We start from the raw sequence: 25,284 nt of genomic DNA, 5'->3' as shown, positions 1-25,284 counted from the left end.
CATGTATTTAAAAAAAAAAAAAAAAAGCAACATTAACAAAGCATACTATCTTTCAAAAAAAAAAAACAAAAACAGATAGACTAAAACACTAACAAATACAAGTCAATGCACATCCTTTCAACTAGTGGTAACTTTATCTACAGGTTATTTTTTTCTATACCAGACGTTGCAATACTGTTCATTTAAACCGTTTCACCATGCAACCATGCTGGATTCAGTCATGAGACGAACTTTTATTGGTGAGAATCACACAGATCCCACCCACCCAAATTAAGGGGGTGGGAGGGAACCGAAAACCCAAAACACACACACACACACACACACACACACACACACACCCACGCACCCACGCACACACACACACACACACACAGAGAAGAGAGAGAGAGAGAGAGATTCCAATGAAACAGCCCCTTGAGATTTAATCAACGAAGAGCGAAGGCCGCTTAGTCAATCAACAGGGAAATTGGCAGCGTTTGCAGAGTGACCCATGAAAAGTGTTGGAAATTTAGGCGATTCTCCTCCTGCTGTTTTTACATCAGGCCCAGGCAATGTGAAATTTAAGGCTAGCAGGTATTTGGGCCCAAAACAAACGTCTGGGCTTTGTTGTTGTTGTATAAAAAAAAACATAGCAAGGACTCAGAAACGAGTCCTTGTTGGCCTGGTAGGAGGGCTTGGTCAGAATCTTCAGGGGGGCTCAGGGACCCCATCTCTACAGCCACACCCTGCCCTCCTGCTCCTCCCTGTAAGCTCTGCCAACGGGAAAACAAAAACAAAAACAAAACAAGTCAGTGCTTCTCCCCTCGCTTAAAAAAACCCAGCTACTCATTTCTCTTATCCTGAGCATCCTAGATGAACAGCATTGCAAGTTAGTTTAAAAAAAAAATTAAGAAAAAAGAAAAAGCAAAAAGGAAGGGAGGGGAGAGAGGGACCAACAATAAAAACAAGAGCCCCAGGGCGAGTCCCGGTGGGTCACTCGACCAGGAGCTTGATCTCATTGGCTAGCAGCTGGTTCATGTTGAACAGGGCCCCGGGGAGCTTGGACAGCGGCTCCCGCTCCGTGCTCTCGGGGTCGCTGTCGACAGAGCTGGAACTGGCGCTCATGTTGTCGACCGCCGCGCTGGCCGCGGGCCCCAGCTCCGGCTCGCTGGTCTCGCTGGCCGTGGACACCACGGAGAGCAGGGACACGCGCCGGGTGAGGCGGCCCGAGGGCAGCAGCGAGGCGGCGTAGTCCGCTATGGTCCCGGCTACGTCTAGATTGCAGGCCTTGTCGAAGGCCATGAAACCTACGTTGGCGTTGGCCTCGCACACGCAGAACGAGCCGTCGTCCTTCATCAGCAGGTCGATTCCACACACGTCCATGCCCAGGATGTTGGAGACCTGGACGGCCAGCTGCTTGCCCTGCTCGCTCAGGGCACACATCATGCCCACGCCGCCTGCACGACAGAGTGGAGGGTGGGTGGGTCAGCAGCTGCCCGCCGGTCCAGCCTACCTCCACATTTTCCAGCCCACTGAGTGGATTCTCTTGGGACCTGCTTTGGACAAAGGAGGGCTGGGACTCGAACCCTCAGCCTCACACACTCCAGGCTGGCACTCTAGTGCTCAGAGCCATATCACCAGGTCGGGTTTTCCAGTGGGGTCATGGGAGATTAGAGTCTCATCATCAGCATCCCTGAGAACCCTGAGAAGCTGGGATGACAGGCGAGAGCCACGGGCGCCTGGCTGTGGTTGCAGTTTGGAGGAGAAGCCACCAGGAATAAATCACGTGGGGCCTCACAGGCACCGAACAGATGGCGGGCATCTCTTGTGCTTTCTTTTGTTTTTCCTAAGTGGCTTCCAGGCCCGGGTGGTGGGGCTTACGCCTGTCTTCCTAGCTACTCAGCAGGCAGAGATCTGAGGGCCCTGGTCAGTGGAGGCAGACAAATTCCTGACTCTTATCTCCAGCTAGCCAGCAAAATGCTGCAAGAGGAAGGGTGGTTCAAGCGGCAGAACGCCAGGCTGAAGCTAAAAGCGCGATGGCCAGGCCCTGGTTGGAAGACCAGCGGGGCCGCTTACCGAGTGAGCAGTTGCTCTGCATCCGGCCGTCGGTGGAGCAGCGCAGCATGGTCCCCACCACGCGGCCGCCCACCACGATCACACGCACGTCGCGGCCGTGGGACTCCTGCACGTACTTCTGGAACAGGTACGGCGCTTCGTGGCGAATGAGGTGGCTCAGATCCGCTAAGTGATGCTTATCTCGTGCCAGGAAAACCGCTTTGCCTGCGATTGAACGATGCAAAGTGGAGACATGGATCACACAGGTTACACGATACAGTACACACACCGGACATGGCTGTCTACATATGCTACACATAGGCAGGCATGCATTCACAGAACCCATAACACGCTTTATAATACATATACCACATGAAAGTGCAATGCATGCAAGTCGTCACTGAATCTAGGTAAACATGTATATCACATGTATCTGTGTGCATACATGTACATGTACATATACAAATACATGCAAATATGGGCACTTCTTTTGTTTGGTTCATCAGTCCAGGGGCTTGAACTCAGGGCCTGGGTGCTGTCCCTGAGCTTCTTTTGCTCAAGGCTAGCGCTCTACCACTTGAGCCACAGCTCCACTTCCGGCTTTTTCTGTGTAGGTGGTAGGGAGGAATCAAACCCAGGGCTTCATGCATGCTAGGCCTCGCTCCCAGCCCGTTGTATGAAGACCAAGTTAGGGATCATTTCCCCTCTCTTTGCACCCCATTCTCGAGCTCTGAGCAGTAACCGAGAATTCATCTCCATTGTAAGGCTGGCCAGGATCCCTGGCTCTTAGTAGAGCTTAGTATAGAACCTTCTAGAAGCTACTCTGCCAGCTGCAGGGCAGCCTTCAGAATGACCGGGCTGGGGCTACTACACACCTCTGTGGCCCCGCGTGTTCTTCACCACCATGGGAAACTCCAGCACCTCCGCCTCGTCGATCATTTTAGCAAAGTTTTCATGGCCGCCTGGAGTGGGCAGAGAGCAAAGCTGAGAAGAGCTATCGCGGGCGGGCGCAGGCCTGTGGGACCCACGCCTCCCACAGCAGGCCAAACAAGCATCTATTAAACAATAAGCATCAGCAACAAATATAACTGGCTTCAAACCCTGATCCTCAGATCTCAGCCTCGTGAGTAGTTAGGATGACGGGCGTTGAGCCATCAGCACCTGGCTTGAACTCAAAACTCTGCAGCCTGTTTTCCCTACTCAGGATTCTAGTTGTCTAAATCAATCAATCAATCAATCAATCAATCAATCAGGTTTGATGACAGGAAAAACCAAGCCAGGAAAAAGTTTGTGAAGTCACTGCAAATTTTTGAGAACTCAAGATGACGCAAACTACAATTCATCAACATTTGAAACAGGGAGTTCAGGTCTTGCTGGCGCCATCTGGGGCCGGTGGTAGAGTCTGGCATTTTGTCCTTATGGCGGGGAAGAGTGAAGCACACCTCCCCAAGATGGTCGTGCCTGGACCCATGGAGGCAGGGGCGGGGTCTTCTCTGATAGGTTACTGAGGCTGTCAGTCCAGTCCCAGGGACTGGGAGTTTCCTGTTTCTCCATATTCCTGTCCATCACCTATCTCCTCTGGTCACATGGCGCCCAACTTCTGATCTCGATTGGCCCTGAATCGGTTTGCTGGTATTGATCTTGTTCTTTCTTTCCTCTCAGGGTCTTCATGGCTCTGTTTCCAAACAGTGTTAATTGTATTTGCACGCTGGTGGTCTTTGAGACACGAATCCACCATGCAGTCAGGAACTTGTCATAAAGATGCCAAGATTCACCACGCGCTGGTGGTTCACGCCTATCATCCTAGCTATTCAGGGGCTGAGATCGGAGGATCAGAGTTCAAAGCCAGCCCAGGCAGTCAAGTCTGTGAGACCCTTATCTCCAATGAACCACCAGAAAACCGGAAGTGAAGCCAACTGTTCAAGGGGTAGAGGGCTGAAGAACAAGGGACAGCGCCCAGGCCCCACAACCAAAATAAGAAACTCCAAGATTCCACCTCTTAAAATGTGGCTTCTCCATTTTCTTACCTTACAACAATATGAATAAAAAGGGCTCAGGCTGCAATTTCACCCTAGTGTAGACTGCATTCCTAGCAGGCACGAAGACCCAGGTCCGATTTCTCAATACCATACATAGAAAAAGCCAGAAGTGGTGCTGTGTCTCAAGTGATAGAGCTCTAGCCTTGAGGAAACCCAGGGACAGTGCTCAGGCCCTGAGTTCAAGCCCTGGGACTGGCCAAAATAAAAGGACTCTCTATGTACTAATTTGATTCGTCTTTTTCTTCTTTCCATTTTCTTGCAGACTGAGATAGAAGCCTGAAAGTCAGATTTCAAGCCACACAAGTGACTTTAAGGAACCTTTTTTGGTGTGCAATTGCAAAGATTAGTTGTACCTGGGGGGGAGGGGAAGTACTGGGGTTTGAACTCAGCACTTCACGCTTGTGAGCTGCATGTACTCACACCAGGGGAGGCCCTTTCTAAATGTACTAACAAGAAGAGGACAAAGACTTCTTAAGGCCTCATTAAATCGCCAGCCATTTTACTGGACATTTATTTTAAGGAATATCTTAATCGAAGATTCTAGAACTTAGGATCTTGTTTGAAGTAGAAAAACTGGAAAGACAGAAGGCAGATTGGCATAACACTAAGGTGGTGTCCCTATCTGTGACAAGCAAGCATGTAAATGAACAATGGAGGCTTCCAGAGCAATTTGGTCCTGAAGAGATGTACAGGATATATGGATCATTGCATGGCACCTGAGTCTTAATCCACAACAAGAATGATCTTTGATCTTTTAAAAAGATTACCTACAGAGGCCTGGGAGTTTGGCCTAGTGGTAGAGTGCTTGCCTAGCATGCATGAACACCCGGGTTTAATTCCTCAGTACCATATACATAGAAAAAAGCCAGAAATGGTGCTGTGGCTCAAGTGGTAGAGCTCTAGCCTTGAGAAAGTCCAAGGATAATACTCAGGCCCTGAGTTCAAGGCCCAGGACTGTCCAAAAAAAAAAAAATTACCTATTCATTCTCTTAAAAAAAAAGACAACTCAAAAAAAAAAAAAGTATGAGGTTATTGTGAAAATATATTAAACACAAAGACCAATGTTCTATCCTCTCGTCCATTAAACCAAGGTCTGGGATTGAAAACTGACTTCACCAATCTTCACTCGCCATCTTACCGTAAGAGAACGTGTCTGGTAAAGGAACTCCGTGGCCAGCCAGCTCTTGGAATGTCCAGAATTTGTTGACGCAGTTGAGAATGGCCTGAGGCCGGTTCATCAGCCGGCAGCCCATCTTCTCTAAGTGGCGCAGGACAGTGATGTCACTGTCACTCTGTACCCAGGGCGTGGGGACTCGCACCACCACCACCTGTGGGTAGGCAGAGATGAGCTCTCCATTGATCCGCACTCCTGAAACACAGGGGACAGCACAGGGGACATGCGACAGAGTCCACAGAGCCCCGGGCTGGGGCTTTCTCCTTGGGAGACTGAGAGCTGAGGATCCTGGTTCAAAGTCAATTAACTTGATTTCCCACACACATCTCCAATAAACTACCACAAAAAAAAAAAAAAAAACACCCACAGGGCATAGGGGGTGAAGCCTGAAGTGGAGCTGTGGTAGAGGTCTAGCTTCAAGTACCAAAACTCAGGGACAGCGCCTGGACCCCAAGTTCAAGCCCCAGGATCCAGTAAATCACGGAATATGTGATTGTAATGATTTTCTCTTGGCCACGTGTTCAGTTATTAAGTGCCGATCTGAGAACAGGTGTATATAGCTATATAAGATGTCTGGAAGGATAACTATCTTGATTTCCTCTGAGGCTGGCCTGGGGAGGGAAGAAAGAATAAGAAACATCATAATGCCTGTATATTTTCCTATTTACAACACATGCATCTATTTCTAAATACTTTTTTTCTAATGAGCTCATTTGATTCTACAGTACAGGTTTTTGTTTTTGTTTTAGTTTGAACTCAGGGCCTGGGCACTGTCCCTGAGCTCTTCAGCTCAAGTCTAGTGCTCTACTAGAATGAGGAGAGTGACACTTGTAAAACTGTCCCCCACATTAGTTCATTATGTTCAAAGCTAAATCAGCCTGCTAAAGTTCATCAGAGCCAAATCTTGAACCAAAATGAACATATTCCTTTGTCAGGTTATGACTTCAAAAGGGAAAAGAGGCAGAATAGGACCCACAAGAGTCATATAAAAGTGTACAGCACACTTAACACACACCCTGGATGGCAAGACAAAAAAAAAAAGACATCAAGACATAATGATATAGGTCTCTAGACCTTCACACATGAGACCAAAGGAGGTATTCTTAAGAGAGGATCACGAAGGCTCAATCAATAACTATGTGCCTATGAGCATATAAAACAATACCTACCAGACAGAGTGAGCTCCAAGAAATGGAAATAAAGTGCTTTTCTCCCCCTCTATTGCTGGTTTTTTTTGGTTTCTTTACCTTTTGTCTTGTTTGTGAGTGTATCAATTCTACAATTGGTGGTGGGGGATGGGAGGGAACACTGAGAGAAAGGGAAGGAGAGACACTGTCCAAAAAGAAATGTACTTACTACCTGACTGAAGGAATCATAGACCCTCTCTGTACGTTACCTTTACAATAATGTATATAATATGAACAGTAAGTCTATTATAAGCTAGGCCCTGGTGGCTCAGGACTGTAATCCTAGCTACTCAGGAGGCTGAGATCTGAGGATCCCAGCTTGAAGCCAGCTTGGACAGGAAAGGCTGTCCACTTTTATCTCCGCTGAACCACCTAAAAAATGAGAAGTGGAACTATGGCTCAGAACTATGGCTCAAAGTGGTAGAGCACAATAAAGCCCAGGAACAGAGCCCACTCCCACAACTGACCCAGGCAGAAAAAGTTTGTGGAGCTTGTATTTCCACTGAACCACCAACAGTCCAGAAGCAGGACAGTGGTTTAAATGGTATAGCACCAGCCTTCAACAAAAAGCTCAAAACAGTGCGCCCAGGCCCTACACTGAAGGACACAGTCAGATGGACATACGTGGGGGCACACACACTCAGACTCTCACACACACAAAAATGCTAAACATTCTAAGAAATGCAAGGTCTCTGGAGCCTGTTTACCCATAATTCTGCTCAGCACACACACAGAACTCAGGGCCGTGGCACAGAATGGGATCTATCCACAAAGTGTGGCACGTAATACTGGGATCTCACCTGGCTTTTTTTGTTGTTAGTTGTCGGCCTTGAACTCAGGGCCTGGGTTGTTGTACCTGAGCCTCGTGCTCAAGGCTAGTGCTCTATCACTTCAAGAGTCTCATGGGGACTTTTCTACCCTGGCTGGCCTCAAACCACAATCCTCAAGATCTCAGCCTCCTCAGTCGCTTGGATTACAGGTATAAGCCACAAATGCCCGGCTTTCTCTCATGGCTTTGCCAACAGTTAAAATACAAATCTATGGTACCAAGAGTCACATAAATCTCAAAACTATTACAGTTGACTAAGGACTCATACATTAACTCCAAAGCATAAGAAGCAAGGAGCATATAAGGAAATTAGTAGTATATAATAACCTCACTTTCTCATTGGTGTGGCAGCTCCTTAACCAGATTGTATTTTATTTCCTAAATCATGAGTGACAGTTTTCTTGTGTCATTTCTGATTATATTTCTGACTGCTATCTAGGCACAGGCAAAGAAGAACACTGTTTTATCTCTGAAGGTATACACACACACACACACCTATTTGGGAAATTAGAACACCAATAAAATGCCCTGCCTTCTCCACAGTGGTACAGAGAGAAAGAGATTGATAACACCTCATTATTGCCTGGCTCTGCTGCACTGCAGTTTATAAAGGAGAGGCGAGAGAGAAAGAACCCCACCAAAATTAGGCAAACAGACAGCAGTGCTGTGGCCTCTTTCTTCAACCACCTTTCATTTACCATAATGATTTTCTGGATTCTTTTCAAACGCTTAAAAATAAATACTAAATCTAGGGGTAGGAAATGTGGCTTAGTGGTATAGTGCTTGTCTGGCATGCTTGAGATCCTAGTTCAGTTCCTTAGTGCCACATCAGCAAAAAATAAGTCACATGAATAAGAATAGCAAAGGCATAGCACCCAGGCCATGAGTTCAAACCCCACAACTGACCAAAAAAAAAAAATTGTGCTGGGTGAGGATGGTGTTTCTAAGCCAGCCCAGGCAGGAAAATTGGTGAGATACTGTTCTCCAAAACACCAAAAAGCTGGCAGTGGAGTTGGGGCTCAAGTGGTATAGTTCTAGCCTTGAGCAGAAAAGTTCAGGGCCACTGTACAGGCCAGGAGTTCAAGCCGTTCCAAAAACCTCCATTCATATCCCAAAGCCCAAATACAGAGATGCCTAAAAGCTAAACCTGAAGGGGATTTTCTACATTCTTACAGAACACTTTTCCTTCTTATTAACTTAAAACAAATATGACATGTTAAAAAGACTAGAAGGGAGCTGGGCATGGTGGCACAAGACACAGCAGTACTCACCAGAAATACACACTATAAATTGAGGCATATCATGCGGCCATTTACACGTTTGACACTCTGGGGCATCTACCCAGAACACAAGCAAGTCAGGATACAGTAAAGATGCTTGCACATCCAATGTTTGTTGTTACAAACCACACGTTTTCTCTCCTATGAGGAAGCTAGATCTAAAACACAACTGGATGTGACCACTTACACACATATCTACACACAAACAAATGAAGGGAAGGTCGAATCACAAAAGGAACACAGAGGCCCAACTGCTTGGAAACTCTAAAATATGACTTACCAAAACAAACTTCAGGAAATGAAAACATGGTTTTGTTATTGTTGGTTATTTTGGCTTTTTGTCTTTTTGGGGGGGCTGAGGGGGCGGCAAAAATGGAGGGAAGAGTGGAGAACTGTAATCATGGTATCCATATATATGTAAAACATAAACGATGCACCTGATTGTGGGGGGGAGGGAAGGGAGTGGGAGCGGGGTGACACCAAGGCACAATGCACTCACCTGAATTCCCCTTTGAAAAACTCCTTAATAATAACCTTTTTTTTTTTTTTTGCCAGTCCTGGGCCTTGAACTCAGGGCCTGAGCACTCCACTTGGGCTTTCTCAAGGCTAGAGCTCTACCACTTGAGTCAAAGCACCACTTCTGGCTTTTTTCTTCTAGGTATGTGGTACTGAGGAATCAAACCCGGGTCTTTGTGCATGCTAGGCAAGTTCCCTGCCACTAGGCCAAATTCCTAGCTCAATTTTTTAAAAAGGATTTTAATAGTTTCTGCTACAGAGTATTATATAAAGAAAAATGGACTGGTAGTGTTTCTGATTCTCCAGTAAGTCACTAGGTTTTTGTGTGTTTGACACAAAAAGAAAAATGTATTTAATCAACATGAACCCTCCCCCCCTTTGTAACCAATTCCCTTAGGAGCACTGTACAAACAAGGTCTTTAAAACCAAAGGCATGGGCCAGGAGCACGGCCTAGTGGTAGAGTGCCTGATTCTTCAGAAAAAGCTGGAAGCGGTACTGTGGCTCAAGTGGGCTCTAGCCTTGAGCAAAAGAAGTTCAGGGACAGTGCCCAGCCCTGAGTTCAAGCCCCAGGACTGGCCAAAAAAACCAAAGACATAACCAGGAGCTGTTGTCTCCCATCTGTCATCTCAGCTACTCAGGAGGCTGAGATCAGAGAATCGCAGTTCTGTGGTGACACTTTTAGCTCCAATGAATCACCAGTGGCCTTGTGGGATCAAAGTGATGGGGAGCTAGCCTTGTGCAAAAAATCTCAGCGCCACGCCCAGGCCCTGAGTTCAAATCCCACCACCACCATTACAGTTTCATTTCTAAATCTCCCTTGGCGGCCATTTCCCATAAAACCACAGAGCCCCTCCTGTAACACTTTGGCTTTGCCCAGCCCAGCCCACTTACCCAGGTTTCCCTGCTCCACGGTCAGCACCACCTCGTCCATGACCACGGCCCTGAAGTCCAGCTCCTCCTCGCAGCACTTGGCCTTGAGAGCACGCAGGATCTCCCTCTGGGGGTAGTCTTCCCGGATGCGCCGGTCCGTCAGAAACCACAATTTGGCTGCCATGGTGCTACACATCTTGCTTTCCTAGATTAGTTCCTCCCTCCGAAGCAAGCCTTTATCTAGGACGGAGAGAGAGAGACACGGGCAGTGAGGCCTGTCCCCTCACAAGCCGGCTCTTTAGAGAGGAGCCCCTGGGCTCACCCTGTCTAGGGCCCCAGGTGACAGTGGCTCACACCAGTCATCCTGGCTGCTCAGGAGGCTGAGATCTGAGGATCGGGGTTCAAAGCCACCTTAGACAGAAAAGTCTCTGTGAGACTACCTCTCCATTTTATCTCCCTCACCCCTTTTTTTTGCCACTCCTGAGACTTGAACTCAGGGCCTGACGAGTTTTCTCAAAGCTAGTGACTCTACCACTTGAGCCACAGCACCAATTCCTGCTTTTTTTTTTTCTAGGAATGTGGTACCGAGGAATCGAATCCAGGTCTTCATGCATGCTAGGCAAGCATTCTACCACTAGGCCACACTCCTGGCCCCCCTTTTTTCCCTTTCAATTGGCCTAGAACTAAGTGCAACTGTTCCAACCTCCCAAGTAGCTGGGATTGCAAGGGTGAACGAATGAAGCCGGCCAAATGCTTTCATTAGGCACACAGGAACTGCAGTCAAAATAAGTCATTGAGGAATACGCCAAATGAAAGCACATGTTGTGGTTCCTTCGCTGAAGTATCCACTTTGCTGAGAGTGGAGGACACTGAGCTCTTACTCACTGTTTACGCTCCTCTAAATAGAAAATTTCAAGCAGTTTGCCAGAATGTGAAAAAGATACGAGTGCCGCTTTTGAGTCTGAATCATGATTTTGACAAAAATTCAAGTACACCCAGTGGCTGGTGGCTCACGCCTGTCAACCTAGCTACTCTGGAGGCTGAGATCTGAGGTCTGTCGTTTGAAGCCAGCCAGCCCAAGTAGGAAAATCCATGAGATTCTGATCTCCAACAAACCCCTAACAAAACTAGAAGTGGAGCTGTGGTTCAAGTGGTAGAGGGCCAGCCTTGAGCAAAAAAATAAAAGCTCAGCAGACAGTGCCCAGGACCTGAGTTTAAGTCTCACAACCAAAAGAAAAAAAATTTTTTTAAAGTCTATTTGCCTCTTGTCCTAAGTACCCAGAGGGTCACGAGGGAGGAAGAGGTGTCCAGGGAATGTGGGGTCTCCATTTAACCACTCTGTCTGGTTTCCACCACCCAGATTGCTAACCTCCACTACAAGTTAGGATACTTTGTGAGACACTTGCTACACTGCATTGTTGAAAGAGAGAAAAGGATCTGTGTTCAGCCAGCACAGACCTGAAGCTTCAGAATGGGACACACTGTACATTCTAGACTGGCCTCAAACTGACGTGGTCTCCCCCTGATTGCGTCCTCCCCCCCCATAGCAGGGTGGAAAGGCAAAGCTGTTGTGGCTCCTTTTTTGGATGATCCTTTATATTATCTGTGTTGTTATTGTGTGTGTGCTTTACACTGCCGAGCCGAAGTCTGCACTCCTCCCAACTTGCGTGGGAATGGTTCTTCGCTTGCATTTGTGGTTTTGTGCATGTTTTGGAGATAGGGTCTCGCTAACTGGGTCACCCTGGCCTTAAACTCCAGCACCTGCTGCTGGGCACTAAGCCTTCCAAGGCAACCACTGCCCGGGACTGGCCAATAGAATGTTTTAGAGCCAACTTTATAATCCAATGAGGCTCTTCTTGATTTCCATCTGCAACCCCTGGAGTGTGGGAAAGGAACAAGCAGACCTGTGCCACGGAGATCTTAACCAGCGGGTACCACGTTCGCGGATGGCTTGCATGCACTAATCTCTTCCTTGAGATGGGAGCTGTGGTCCTGCTGGTGCTTGCAGGCCTCGGGGAGATAACCTCCCTATCACAAAAGGTCACACCAGAGGGCCTGAGCCAAGGGCACCCTTAACTTCCCGGAGGGGAGAATGGTTTCAAAACAAAACAACCGGGGCCAGGAGTTTGGCCTAGCAAGCACGAAGACCCGGGTTCGATTCCTCCGTACCACATACATAGAAGAAAGCCAGAATTGGTGCTGGGGCTCAAGTGGTAGAGCTCTAGCCTTGAACTCAGGGCCTGGGCACTGAGGTGGTTTTTGTTGTTGTTTTTTGCTCAATGCTAGTGCTCTACTACTCTGAGACCCAGCTTCACTGCTGGCTTTCTAGTGGTTCATTAGAAGATGCATCTCATGGACTTTCCTGCCCAGGCTGGCCTTGAACTACTGTCCTTACATGTCAGCCTCAAGAACGGAGATTACAGGTGTGAGCCACAGCACCCAGCCTCAATGTGAAGACTAAAAGGTGTGTTCAACTTGTTCTTTCTGCCCACCAGACAGACATGGGGACACACAAGGGCCCTCAGGTTTAACAAGTGCCCCGGTTTACGAAGCCACAGGCCCTGGCATCTCACAGGGACACTGGACCAGAGTTCAAATCCTCACTAGTGTGATGGAGATCTCCATAGGCACAACCTCTCACCCTAGCTTGCTCCCATCCAGCCATGGAGCCTGCTTCCCACAGGGCCCACGGGGTCTCCCTAGGCCACGACCCCAGGTTCACACACAAAGCCAGCAGAAGCACTAGCCAGCCCTGCCTCCCTCCCTCCCCCTCCCCCCAAGTCAGGCTACCAAAGCCAAGCAGGTACACTGACCCTGGACCACAGCCAGGACCTGCCTTCACAGAATTCAAAAATAAACCCGTTTTTGCTCCCCTCACCCCCAACATTTTGGGACTCCATGCACTCACGTTATGGGAAGAGAAAAAAATACATTGACAAGAAATAAACACGTATCTTGGTGCTTATAGCTTCAGACTTCCAAGATGTTTGGTTTTTGGAAAAGACTAGCTATTTAGCCCTGGCTGGCCTCAAAATGAGATCCTTCGTACCTCAGCCCCTACAAATGACTGGGGTGGCCTGAACACTAGCACATCTAGGTCTAGATTCTCTTTGGGGGTGGGGGAGAGAAGAGCTGGTGGTAGAGGGTTTAAACTGCCAAGCATGGATTACTAAAGATATTTCCTTGCATTGTGATTTGCATGAGACCAACCAAGAGATTAAGTTCCCTTTTTACCCTTCAAGCTATTTCAAGTAAATATTCTGAGATCTCCAGCTCAGGATCTATTCCTTATCCGTTCAGATTTCCTGGCTATAAACATCGGGGAAAGGTCAATTACATCACTAACATTTACAGTTTCTAAAAGGATCTGTCAATCCATTGTCTATCATTCCCATAGAGAAAATGATAAAAGCTTTGTATCACATCCTAGAGCAAAAATAAAGACCAAGGATTCATGTCCACACCAAATTTTCTTGTAAGGTCCTTCCTTCTAATGAGTAAGATACCTAATACAAAACAAAGAGGCTGGGGGAGTCTGGCTCAAATTCAAACCCCCATTGCATCAGAAGAGGAATAGAGGAAAAAACAGCTGCATTTGGGCAATCATGCCAGCCTGGAATGCCAGCCCCCGCGAGGTCAATTCTAGTACAATCTTAGATCATAATGGGACACCTCTTACTTTTAAGGGAAAACACACACACACACACAAATTCATGTATGTTCTATTCCAGATAAGGATATGACATTTAAACTCAAAATCCAAATGGATAAAGGTTGGGCCCAAAAGCCACTGGTTCTGAAATCCACCCCACCCCAACCTAATCCTGGGCTACAAAATTCCTAAATTGAAGTCCTTCCATTGCTCATGACCTAGGCCAACTCTCTGGATGCCTGTCGGTGAGCTTTTGTGTTCAAGGCTACAGTTCCACGTCCCTCTTTTTTCCCCCTGCTCCCGGTCCTGGGCTTGAGCTCAGGGCCTGAGCACTGTCCCTGGACTTTCTCAAGGCTAGAGCTCTACCCCTTGAACCTCAGCACCACTTCTGGCTTTTTTCTATGTATGTGGTACCAAGGAATAGAACCTGGGTCTTCGTGCATGCTAGGCAAGCACTCTACCACTAGGCTAAACTCGTGGCCCCCCACGTCCATCTTTTTTGGTGCTTAATTAAAGATCAGTCTCATTGATGTTCCTGCCTGGGCTTGCTTCAAAATGGGATCCTGAGATCTCAGCCTCCTGAGCAGCTGGAATGGAACGTGTGCGCCGCCAGGGCCTGCTCTGCTATGTATGTACGCACGTACATAGTACCGGTTATGATGTAACTGGAATTATAGAAATGCTAAGGACTGCTTTGGGAGTAGGGAGAAGAAAAGTCTGTTTCCCATGTAGCTCATTTTGAGTCTGCAGATGTAGAACTGCACACTACTACACAAGAGAATTTGTGTAAGATTCTAGAATCTTCCAGCACTGCTCTTTCTTTCAACAGCAAGATGCACTTTTGGATGAGACGTAGGACTTGGGGAGGCTTGGAGAATAGCTAATGTGTGTGGTGAGTTTTAGGGTCTCTTGTACATACCTTTGGGTTTGAGACAAAGTCTTGTTAAATAGTCTAGCCTGACCTTGAACTCAAGATCCCAGCCTTCAGAGTGCTGGGATTACAGGTGTACTCAACCATACCTAACCCAGGGCTTTCGGGGTTTGGTTGGGGTTGGGGGGGGCATGTGAAAGGGGGATGGTGCTGGAGTTTGAACACAGGGTTTCACTCTGGTTACACTAGTAACTCAGTCAGATCTCCAACCCTGCTTTTTCTTGGCTTTTTTGAAGATGGAGCCTGGGGACATTTTTCTGAGTATTCTAGCCTTGAATGTCAACTCTCAGCCTGTTGAGTCACTAGGATTGCAGACAAGCCACCAGCGTTAGGCTAGAGCTTCATTGTTTTCACATTTTATTTTTCGCATCGGTCTGGGGCTTGAACTCAGGACCCTGGGCACTGTCCTTGAGCATTTCTGCTCCAGGCTAACGCTCTGCCACTTGAGCCACAGCACCACTTTCAGCTCTTCTATGTACATTATATCAAAGAATTGAACCCAGGTCTTTGTGCATGCTAGGCAAGCACTCTACTTCTAGGCCAAAGTCCTAGCCCCTGGCTACAATTCTTTTTAATCCATAAGTAAAACCAAAGTGGGAGTGTGTATATGCAAACATTTGCTATTTCCTTACCCCCAAGTCTGTATCAAACATAGATCTAGGGCCAAGGAGTACAGCTTAGTGGTAGAGTTCTTGCCTAGCATGCTGAAGCCCTAGGTTCGATTCCTCAGTACCATTTACACAGAAATGGCCGGAAGTGATTCTGTGGCTCAAGTGTAGAGCACCAGCCTTGAGCAAAACAGCTCAGAGGCAATGCCCAATCTCTCAGGTTCAAGCCCCAAAACTGGCAAAATGGAGAGAGCGCGCACTTCAGATACAGGTTAGTGGTAGAGAGTGTACCTCACATTCATGACAAGGCCCCCAGATCAACCTTCAGTATCACAACATGAAAACAAAAATGCAGGTCTGAGCAAGTGGTATTGGAAGCAATAAAAGGGAGAGCTCCGTGGCTCCCACCTGTAATCCCAGGTACTCAGGAGGCTATTGTATAAGGATCATGGCTCCAAAGCCAACCTAAGCAAGAACACCTGTGAGACTCCAACACACAAACACACAGTGGAAATGGAGCTATAGCAAGTGATAAGAGCATATTAGCCTTGTGCAAAAAAGCTCAGGGACAATGCCAGGCCCTGAGTTCAAGTCTTTAGAACTGGCACCCAAGCTCCCCATTATCCCCACCAAAAAAAAGGAAAGAAAAGGAAAGAAAAGGGAGAAAACCCCTCTTGGGGAGGCCTGCAACTCTTAAAGGAACAGAAATTAATCATTAGATGAAAATCTCAGAGAAGAGTCTCAGAAATAAAGCAAATTGTAGATGGTGGACTCAGCTATCGATGTTCATCAATAAATAATGAAGATCCCTTTTTAAGTTGAGATAACTCCTATATAATCTCATCACAAAGATAATGTCCTTGCTTAGAAAATGCCACTAACCATGTTCACCGGAATGACTGACTATTGTGAAATTAGGAGACATGGCGACTTAATCAGAGTTTCAAGAGTTCAGCAAGGATGCTCAGCTTAGTGTCTTTCCTATATTCAATACACTAGGAAAACAGGGAACAGTTCATTTTCCAGAGTTCTCATTCAGATTTTCTTATGGATAGTTTTTTCTGTTTGTTTTGTTTTTGCCAGTCCTGGGCTTGGATTCAGGCTCTGAGCACTGTCCTTGGACTTTCTCAAGGCTTAGCATTCTATCACTTGAGCCTCAGCACCACCTCCAGTTTTTTTCTATGTATGTGGTACCGAGGAATCGAACCCGGGTCTTTGTGCATGCTAGGCAAGTACTCTACCACTAGGCTAAACTCCCGGCCCCAGTTTTTTTGTTTTTTTTTTTAATTTCCTTTTTTTATTTGTTACTAGGTTTGAACTTAGAAGTCCTCAACAGAAAATATTCCTGGCTTACACTTTCAGACAGGAAGATTTTTTTCATTTATTATATCTTACACACATACATACACACACACCACATACAAATTATTTTATAGATACAAATTCAATTAGTATCTCTATTGAAAGAATGGAACTGATTTTTACCAAGAGAGTGAGTTTTTGTGTGGTTCTTTTGGTTTGTCCTGGTCTTGAACTCAGGGCCTGGGCACTGTTCCTGAGCTGCTTTTGCTCATGGCTAGTGCACAACCACTTGAACCACAGCCCCACTTCTGGCTTTTTCTGTTTATGTGGCACTGAGGAACCAAACCCAAGTTTTAATGCATGCTACGCACACATTTTACCATTAAGCCATAGCTCCCAGTTCCCATTAAAGTGTTTACACGGTGCAGAAAGGCCACACAAACATTAGACAAGTGACTTTGGGCAGGCAGGAGGCAAATTCAGGAGATCTCAAGTTCTGGGCGAGACCAAGCAAAGCTAGCGAGAGCCTGTCTTCAAACAAACACAGAAAGCTAGACATCAGTGGCTCCTGTCTGTCATCCTAGCTACTCAGTGCCAGCCCAGGAAGGAAAAGTTCGTGAAACTCTTATCTCCAATGAACCAACAAAACAGCCAGAACTGGCTCTGTGGCTCAAATGACAGAGTACCAGCCTTGGGCAAAAAAGCTCAGGGACAATGCCCAGGCCCAGAGTTCAAGCCTAGTACAGACCAAAAGGTACAAATAAACCAACAACAACCACAAAAAAAAAAAGCCAAACCAAAGTACTGGAGCCCCTGCAAGAGATTACAGACACACAATATTCTCACCTCAGAGAACAAGACAAACCCAGAATAGGCACAGGTGTGTTCACAAGACACTTTCTCCCTAACTTTTCTCCATCAGCAGCTCACACCTGTACCACTCAAGAGACTGAGATCTGAGGATGGAGGTTCAAAGCCAGCCCAGACTTTATGAAAGTCTGGCAGATTCTTATCTTCAATGAACCTCCAAAAGCCAAAATTGCAGCTGTGGCTCATGGGGTAGAGGGGAGTTTAAAGAAGGCAAGCTTGGGGCCAAGTACCCAGAGGCCCTGAATTCCAGCCCCACAGGACAGCACAAAGAAAACCCATATCTGCATATAACAGAATTAGGTGAGGGACAAGCGTCAGCATTTTAAACAAAGACACCACACCAGGAGAGCCAGAATGAAGCTTTGGTTTTCTCTCTCTACCATAGTGCAATGGCAGCGGAGAGGATCTGGCTGTAGATGGTAAATTCACAGGCTGGGTGAGAATCGTGGTAGCACGCTCCTAAATCCCCTATGACATCTGCCACCACTTCTGTGTCCTTTTCTGTGTGGCATTCCTTGCCTATACCAGCATTCACACCCTAATGCCATGGAATCACCTGCAACTAGATATGGTCAGCTATGAGTCCGAAGCTTCCAGAAGCTATGCTTAAGAGACATGCGATTCCTTGGCTTTTCTTTCATCCCATGCCTGAGCCTGAGAGGACTAAACTCTAGCAAGGCTGGGCCACAAGTCAGTGCTAGGAAAGACACAGCTGTGTTGTCAGGCACAGACAGGGAGATAAAGCCACACTGGCATTCTTTGACAGGCCACTGAACCTCAAGATCTCGCACACCTGGTGCAGGAGTGAGCAAGAATTCCAAGCCAGGTGCCAGTGGCTCACGCCTGTAAGCCCAGCTACTCAGAATGCTGAGATCTGAAGATCAGGGTTCAAAGTCAGTCCAGACAGAAAAGTTCCTGTGAGCCTTGAACAAGACAGCTTAGGGATAACACACAGGCCCCGAGTTTAAGTCAGAAGAAAGAGGAAGGAGAAGAAGGTCGCAAATTGTTCTAAGTCGAAATTAGTCATAATTAAAGATCAGATAAAAATATAGATGCCAGGGGCTGGAAACATGGCTCAGAACGCCAGCCAATGAGTAGAAAGCATCAGACATTGAGCTGGTCCTGGTCCCAGACCAAACAAATGCAAACAACTAAGAATACATGACAATTCAGTTAAGAAACCCTTCACTCACTATTTAAGTGCCTATGATATGCACTAGTATCTCAAGATATCACAAGTTTATAAAAAAAAAAAACTAGAGGATGCTAGTATACATAGAAATAAGAATTCCATAGTAAAATGTAATAGCTATCAAGATGCATTGTACTAATAAATGAAAACCCCTTTTTACAATTATTTAAAGACATTAAAAATGTAATGGGTAATAAATAATTTAACATCATATATTAAAGAAATGCAAACCAAAAATTAGGATGGTAGCACAGTACATCTCGAATCTTAACAGCCTGGATCACATGGCCTCAAAAAAAAACAACCAAATACCCACCGCATCTACTCAAGAGGCTGGGATCTGAGGATCGTAGTTCAAAGCCAGCCCGTGCATAAAAATCGATGAGACTCTTCTTGCCAATGAACCTCCAAAAAGCCAAAACTGGAGCTGCGGCACTAGCCTTGTGTAGAAAGTTCAGGAACAGCGCCCCGAGTACAAAAAGAGGCTTGGGGAAATGGGAACTTTCTGTTCAACAGGTATAATGGTTTGGTTTCACAGGACACAGTTTTAGAAAGAGACTTCTGCAACATAAATGTACTTGATGCCCTTGAATTTAACACCTAAAAACCATTGTAATGGTAATTCTGTGTGTTTTGTCACAGTAAGAGACATAAAAGAGAAAAAGTCCTGTTAATGGCACATTTTTACACACTTCAAAGTAGATAAAACTGCTGCCTTTTATTCAAAATACAAGTAGCTTAGTTCCTAAATTTCCCAAAATTGCCTGTAATAGACAAAACTATAAAACATTATTTTTAAAAACACTGTGGGAAGGGGTGGGGAATACTCTGAAATTCAAGCAAAATATACAATGTTTCTATTAATGGAGGAAACCTAACAAAGTAACTGTAGACCACAGCTCAAAATTTTCAAAAAAATTCCTAAGATTCAATGCAGTATAGCTCAAAAATCCTCATGTTAATATAAACGGCAGCTTTTCTCCCAAACCTTCTTACCAGATACTGCCATGATGTGAAAAAGAAGCCAAAGATCTATTTGTTTATGCAAGCCAAGGGCTAGCAGCCTAAATTTCATATCAAAGGAAGAACTATCAACAAGAGACAATCCAAAGTCACTATTCATTCAAATAAGAAGCTAAGTCAGGAAAAAAAAGCAAAGAAAAGAGACTATGAAGAGCTCACGTTTCAGACTGACATGAAGAGACGGGGAGTACTGAAGTTTCTGTCCGTAACCCACAACATAAGGTTTCCTTTGATGGGAGACACCCATTGACCAGCTGGGTTGGGAGGCGTGGCTCAGGTGGTAGAACACCCGCCAATGAATGTGAGCAATTGCTCTAGTCTCTTAACAACCAAAAAGCACCGGGAGGAAAGGAGACCCAAAACTCCATGAAAAAAAAAAAAACATGTATCTGCTGTATTCGGGGACAATTCAGAACAGGATCCACACTGACAAGCTAAGGAGAGTCGGCGGTGTCCATTCAGAATTGAATACAGGCAACTCTGTATCCCCTGTAGATCTAAAGCTGGCTGGCACTGACGCCTGTCATCCCAGCTACAGAGGAGGCCTAGGAACTGAGGATCGTAGTTCAAAGCCATACCTGCCAGGGAAGTCTGTGAGACTCTTATTTCCAACTACCTACCAAAAAAGCAGGAAGTGGCACTGTGGCTCAAGGGGTAGAGTGCTAGCCTTGAGCAAAAGAAGCTCCGGGACAGCACCAAGGCCCTGAGTTCAAGCCCAGCACTGGCAAAACAAACAAACTTATGTTGGTCTAAACCTGCTGATGCTGAAATCATTCCTGTGAAAAGGAGAAAAGAAAGCTGGGCTCTGTGGCTCACAACTGTAATCCTAGCTACTCAGGAGGCTGAGATCTGAGGATCAAGGTTCAAAGCCAGCCTGGGCAAAAAAAAAAGACCTGAGACTCTTATCTCCAATTAACCTCTAGAAAATGGGAAGTGGGGCTTGGCTAAAAGGTAGGGTGGTAGCCTTGAGCTGAAGAGCGCAGGGATAGTATCCCCAGGCTGAGTTCAAGCCCCACGACCCATCAAAAAAGAAAGAGAGAGAGAGGAGAGTGGGGGGAGGAAAATGGCAGTTAAGAAGAAAAAAATAAGATGACAGCAGATGGGTTCCATATAAGTTGTCTCCAAAGAGAGGTAACGAGCTCTGTAGCTTGTCCTCCAATCCAAATTGGAGGCTGGGAAGGAGGGGGACAGTTAAAAATAACAGCATGGCATTAGTTACTACGAAGCCAGAAAATCCATCCTTTTCTGCAATCCCAGTGTACAACACACATATGGCACAAGAATTTAAAATGCATGTGGACAGATATTTTTGGAGGTAGTATATTATTTCTTAACAATACTTAATATGACAAGCAGGAAAATGACAAGACAATTTCACCAACATCTATATCTAAACTACCTAATCGATGTCTTAAAAGTTTTAACGCACATGTCAGCACAGATAACACTGTGTGTGTGTGTGTGTGTGTGTGTGTGTGTGCGCGCGCCCATGCGCGTGCGCCAGTCCTGGGGTTTGAACTCAGGGCCTGGGCGCTGTCCCTGAGCTTTTGTGCTCAAGGCTGGCGCTCTACCACTTGAGCCACAGCTCCACTTCTAGCTATTTTGGTGATTCCCTGGAGATAAGAGTATCACAAACTTTCCTCCCCAAGCTGGCTTTGAACCAGGATACACGGATCTCAAGCCTCCCAAGTAGCTGGAATTACAGGAGTGAACCACCAGTAACATTTGTAAGAAATGTTATCTATCTCACTGCTCCTGTGAAAAATCTTCTCCCTGGGATTCTGAAATAATGTAACTATTGGAATTTCTGAAAGTTCTTTTATGCTTATGATCTAATCTCACTGGTGGACCAAAAATCACCGGACACAAAAAAGAGTCTTAAGAATTCACAGCTCCACAATGCTCCCTCCAAAAGCTGATTTGTCTGGTTTCTCTCTCAGCCTTCGCAAGCATGCAGGGTGAAGTCTTTCCTCCCATCCCCCTCCTTACCCCCCCCCAAATTTTCCATTCATGTCTACACTTGCCTTCTATAAGAGACTAGGAAGCCACACCTGCTCTTTGGCATCTGGAACCAAACTCTCTCTGCTCTGGTTCTTTTCCTCAACCCCACCATCACTCTGCTCACAGAGGAATAAATACAGTGACTTAACCCAACACCAATGTGCAGAACTGAAAGGAGGACAAGGAAGAATGCAGGGATGGGCCAGGCATGTGGGCCTAGTGGTAGAATGCTTGCCTAGCATGCACAAAGAACTGGGTTTAATAACTCCATACCACATCCATAGAAAAAGGCTGTAAGTGGTGCTGTGGCTCAAGTGGTAGAGCTCTAGCCTTTAGAAAGCCCAAGGACAGTGCTCAGGCCCTGAAGCCAAGCCCAGGACTGGCCAAAAAAAAAAAAAAAATAGCCAGGTGTGGTGGTTCAAGACTGCCAAAAAAAAAAAAAAAAAAAAAAAGCCAGGTGTAGTGGTTCAAAACTGTAATCCTAGCTACCCAGGAGGCTGAGATCTGAGGATCAAGGTTCAAAGCCATCCAGGACACTAATGTCAGTGAGACTCTTATCTCCAATTAACAATTAGAAAATGGGAAGTGGTATTGTGTTATGGCTCCAGGGTACCAACCAAAAAGAGAAAAATTAAGAATGCTCCATTCAGCGCTGCCTGTAGCCTAATGGTAGAGTTTCCCTAGCAGGCATGAAGCCCTGGGTTTGATTTCTCAATGCCACATACACGGAAAAAGCCAGAAGTGGTGCTGTGGCTCCAGTGGTAGAGTGCTAGCCATGAGCAAAAGGAGCACAGGGACAACGCCTAGGCCCTGAGTTCAAGCCCAGGATTGGGGAAAAGAAAATCCCCCATTCAGTGTTTCCATCCCAACAGCTGAGAAATGGGTGGGTGAAGATTTCTGAGCTTTTGCCAGTGGCTTCCTCTAGAGATAAAAGGAGCTGAATGGGAAGCAAGACTCTCTCCACTCCCAGATACAGCTACAGAACTCAGTATATCCAGAGACTGGAAGATGGGGGGGAGGGGGATGAAAAAGTTATCCACTGTAAAATAAAATAAGAACAGCAGATTGTAAGCAATGATCAAGCCCAGCTGGTGGCTCACGCCTATCATCCTAGCTACTCAGGCTTAGATCTGAAGATCGCGGTTCAAAGCCAGCCCGGGCACAAAAATGACTCAGCTCTAGAAAGCCAGAAGTGGTGCTGTGGTTCTAAGGGTCCAGTGGTAGCTTTGAGCTGAAGAGCTCAGGACCAGCGCCCAGGCCCAGAGTTCAAGCCCCAAGATGGACAAAAAAAAAAAGACACTCTGCCTTAGGAGGAAGGGAAGGACTCTAAGTGAACTTGGTAGTGGAAAGAGGAGATAATCATAATCACAGGAGAGGCTCCCACCTGTAATTCTTCCACTCAGGAGACAAAGATGAGAATAGAGGCTCCAACCCAGGCAGAACTTGAAAGCCTATGAGAGTCTTTTTCTCTCCCCATTCCCTCCAGTCCTTGGGCTTTCTTAAGGATAGCACTCTACCACTTGAGCCACAGCACCACTTCCAGCTTTTTTCTATGTATGTGGTACTAAGGAATCGAACCTGGGTCTTTGCGCATGCTAGGTGAGCAGTCTACCACTAGGCCAAACTCCCAGTGCCAGAGTCTTATCTCCAAGTAATCAGAGTGGAGAAAAGAAAGCTGGAAGTAGAGATGTGACTCAAGTGGTAAAGCACCACTCTTGAGCAGAAAAACTGAAGGGGCAGTGCCCAGTCCCTGAGGTCAAGTCCCAGTAGCAGCAAGAAAAAAAAAAAAAAAACAGGGAAGAGAAAAAAACAAATATTAACAGCCATGTAGCCTAAATGAAACCAATGCCATAAAGCCATGCAAAAAGGAAATTCATAGCAATAAGACAGAACCAAGATTACTTCTCTCTTAACAGATTATAACTATTAAACAGCTTTCCTAATAGTTCCAACAGCTTCTCCCCTAATAGTTACTATGACACTTTAAAAATTAAAGGGCACAGACAAAAATGCTAAACATCTCCAGAGCTGGAATGGCTGTGGTTTGTTTTCTTGTTTTTTTTTTTGTTGTTATTATCCCAAATGAGTATCTTAAAGTAATTTGGGGGCCAGTTAATTTGTTTTTGATAGACTGTTTTAAAGAAAGAACAAAAGAAATGACCTTTATGCTATCCGATATTGTGAAAGGGGGTGTGAGGGAGGGGGGGGATAAAAGCTTTAAATATCACTTAAATTTTAATGGTCAGAGTAAATAATTAAGCACGTTTGCCCAACACACATACACTAATGAAAAAAAAAAAAGTGGACAAAAAGGAAGAAAAAAAGAATTTCTGAACTACTTCCCACAGATGGGAAGAATTCAAACCAAGTCCACAAAGACACGAGGGCTGGTATGCGTGGTGTGTGTTTTGTGTGTGTGTGTGGCGGAGAGTTGAGGGGTGGGGGGGCCGGGTGGTAAAGGAAGAAACAAGAGTCATCACTGATAACAAATCCAGGGAGATCATTCATATTGTAGTTAGGAAGGAAAATCCCCACGGAATGGTATTTTATCTGTATTTGGGTGGTGTGGGGGGGGGGCAACACAAAAAAAAACAGGATTTTGGGTTTGTTTGTTTTTTTTTCTTTAATTTTAAATGCTGGTTTTGCCAATCTGAGATGCCAGACCCATCTCGATGTTGTTGATTTATTTATTTAAAGGAAATAGCAATCAACCATGAGGTGCCAGGGACCCAGCCCTGGGGTCTGGGATCTGGGGGGAGGAGGAGCAGGAGGAGGAGGAGGAGCAGGAGGAGGAGGAAGGGTGGTGGTGATAGACACAGTGTCATTCCCCCAAATGATTGTGTGTGGAGGGATGAAAAAAATGTCCATGAAATCCGAGGAGAAGACGCGACACGGGGTGGGGGGGGACCCCACGAGGCTGTCAAAGGAGCGGAAAGAAAATAAAAATAAAAGAGGGGGGGTGGTTATGAAATCTGGGGGGACCCCACGCGTGTCCCCACCCCACACTCCGGGGGCGCAGGGGGGTCCCCCGGGGAGTAGGGGGGTCCCCGGGGCGCAGGGGTCCCCCGGGGAGGGAGTGCGGGTGGGACACATCCGGGGTCCCCCGCTCCCTCCCACTCCTCCCCACCCTCCGCCCTCCCCCACGGCCACCACACCCCCCTCCGGGGCTCCGGGCCCCCCCCGGCGCTCACCTCGGGGAGGGGCGGCAGCGGCCTCGGGGAGGCGCGGGCCGCGGGGTGCGGGCGGCGGAGTGGGGCGGAGTGGGGTGGGGTGGGGTGGGGGAGCGGTGGGGCCGGGAGCCGCCTCCTTTCTCCGCCGCCGCCGCCGCCGCCGCCGCCACCGCCGGCCCGCCAGGCCGCACGGCGTCCTCCACGGTCTTCCCGGGAGCCTCGCGGGGACGCGGCGTGTCACACACACTCACTCACACTCACACTCACCACACACACGCACACACACGCGCGCCGCCGCCGCCCGGCCGCTCCTCGCTCCCTCCCTCACGCGCTCCGGCGGGCGGCTCGGCTCGCGCGTGCGCGTAGCGCGCCGCCGCGTCCCGCGTCCCGCGTCCCGCCCCCCCCACTCCCCACCCTCCTCCTTCGCTGTCGCTCACACACTGCGCGCGCGACGCCGCTCCGCGCGCGCTCGCTTCACGCCCGCGAGCTTCGGCGACGCCGTGCGCGTGCCCCTCCCCCCGCCCCGCCCGGACACGCCCACTCCGGCGTTCGCGCGTGGTCCCAGGCCCCGGTGATTGGTTGGCCGTGGCGAAAGGGGCGGGGTC

General features: G+C 47.2%; 1 protein-coding gene across 1 annotated transcript; it reads right to left on the bottom strand.

Annotated features, from left to right (window-relative positions):
- Positions 1 to 12: 12 nt before the first annotated feature.
- On the bottom strand, positions 13 to 25,062 carry Rimklb (ribosomal modification protein rimK like family member B). The gene is made up of 6 exons (XM_090325318.1): positions 24,701 to 25,062; positions 9,952 to 10,170; positions 5,212 to 5,442; positions 2,910 to 2,996; positions 2,056 to 2,259; positions 13 to 1,436 (listed from the first exon to the last, which is right to left on the bottom strand). The coding sequence occupies exons 2-6, from the start codon at positions 10,124 to 10,126 to the stop codon at positions 973 to 975; spliced, it is 1,161 nt and encodes a 386-aa protein (XP_090181444.1). The 5' UTR covers positions 10,127 to 10,170; positions 24,701 to 25,062; the 3' UTR covers positions 13 to 972.
- Between the last annotated feature and the right edge of the window lie 222 nt (positions 25,063 to 25,284).

Source organism: Megascapheus bottae, chromosome 37, assembly GCF_031878675.1.
Source record: "Megascapheus bottae isolate mThoBot1 chromosome 37, mThoBot2.hap1, whole genome shotgun sequence".
In the NCBI taxonomy this organism is placed as follows: domain Eukaryota; kingdom Metazoa; phylum Chordata; class Mammalia; order Rodentia; family Geomyidae; genus Megascapheus; species Megascapheus bottae.
The sequence above is the reverse complement of the archived record's forward strand: the minus strand, read 5'-3'. Positions and strand labels throughout refer to the sequence as shown.

Coding starts and splice junctions, on each gene's coding strand:
- Rimklb (XM_090325318.1), bottom strand. CDS start 10,126: ATGTGTAGCACCATGGCAGCCAAATTGTGGTTTCTGACGGACCGGCGC. Junction 5,443..9,951: donor CGTGGAGCAGGGAAACCTGG/GTAAGTGGGCTG, acceptor CCTGTGTTTCAG/GAGTGCGGATCAATGGAGAG. Junction 1,437..2,055: donor GCAGAGCAACTGCTCACTCG/GTAAGCGGCCCC, acceptor TCTGTCGTGCAG/GCGGCGTGGGCATGATGTGT.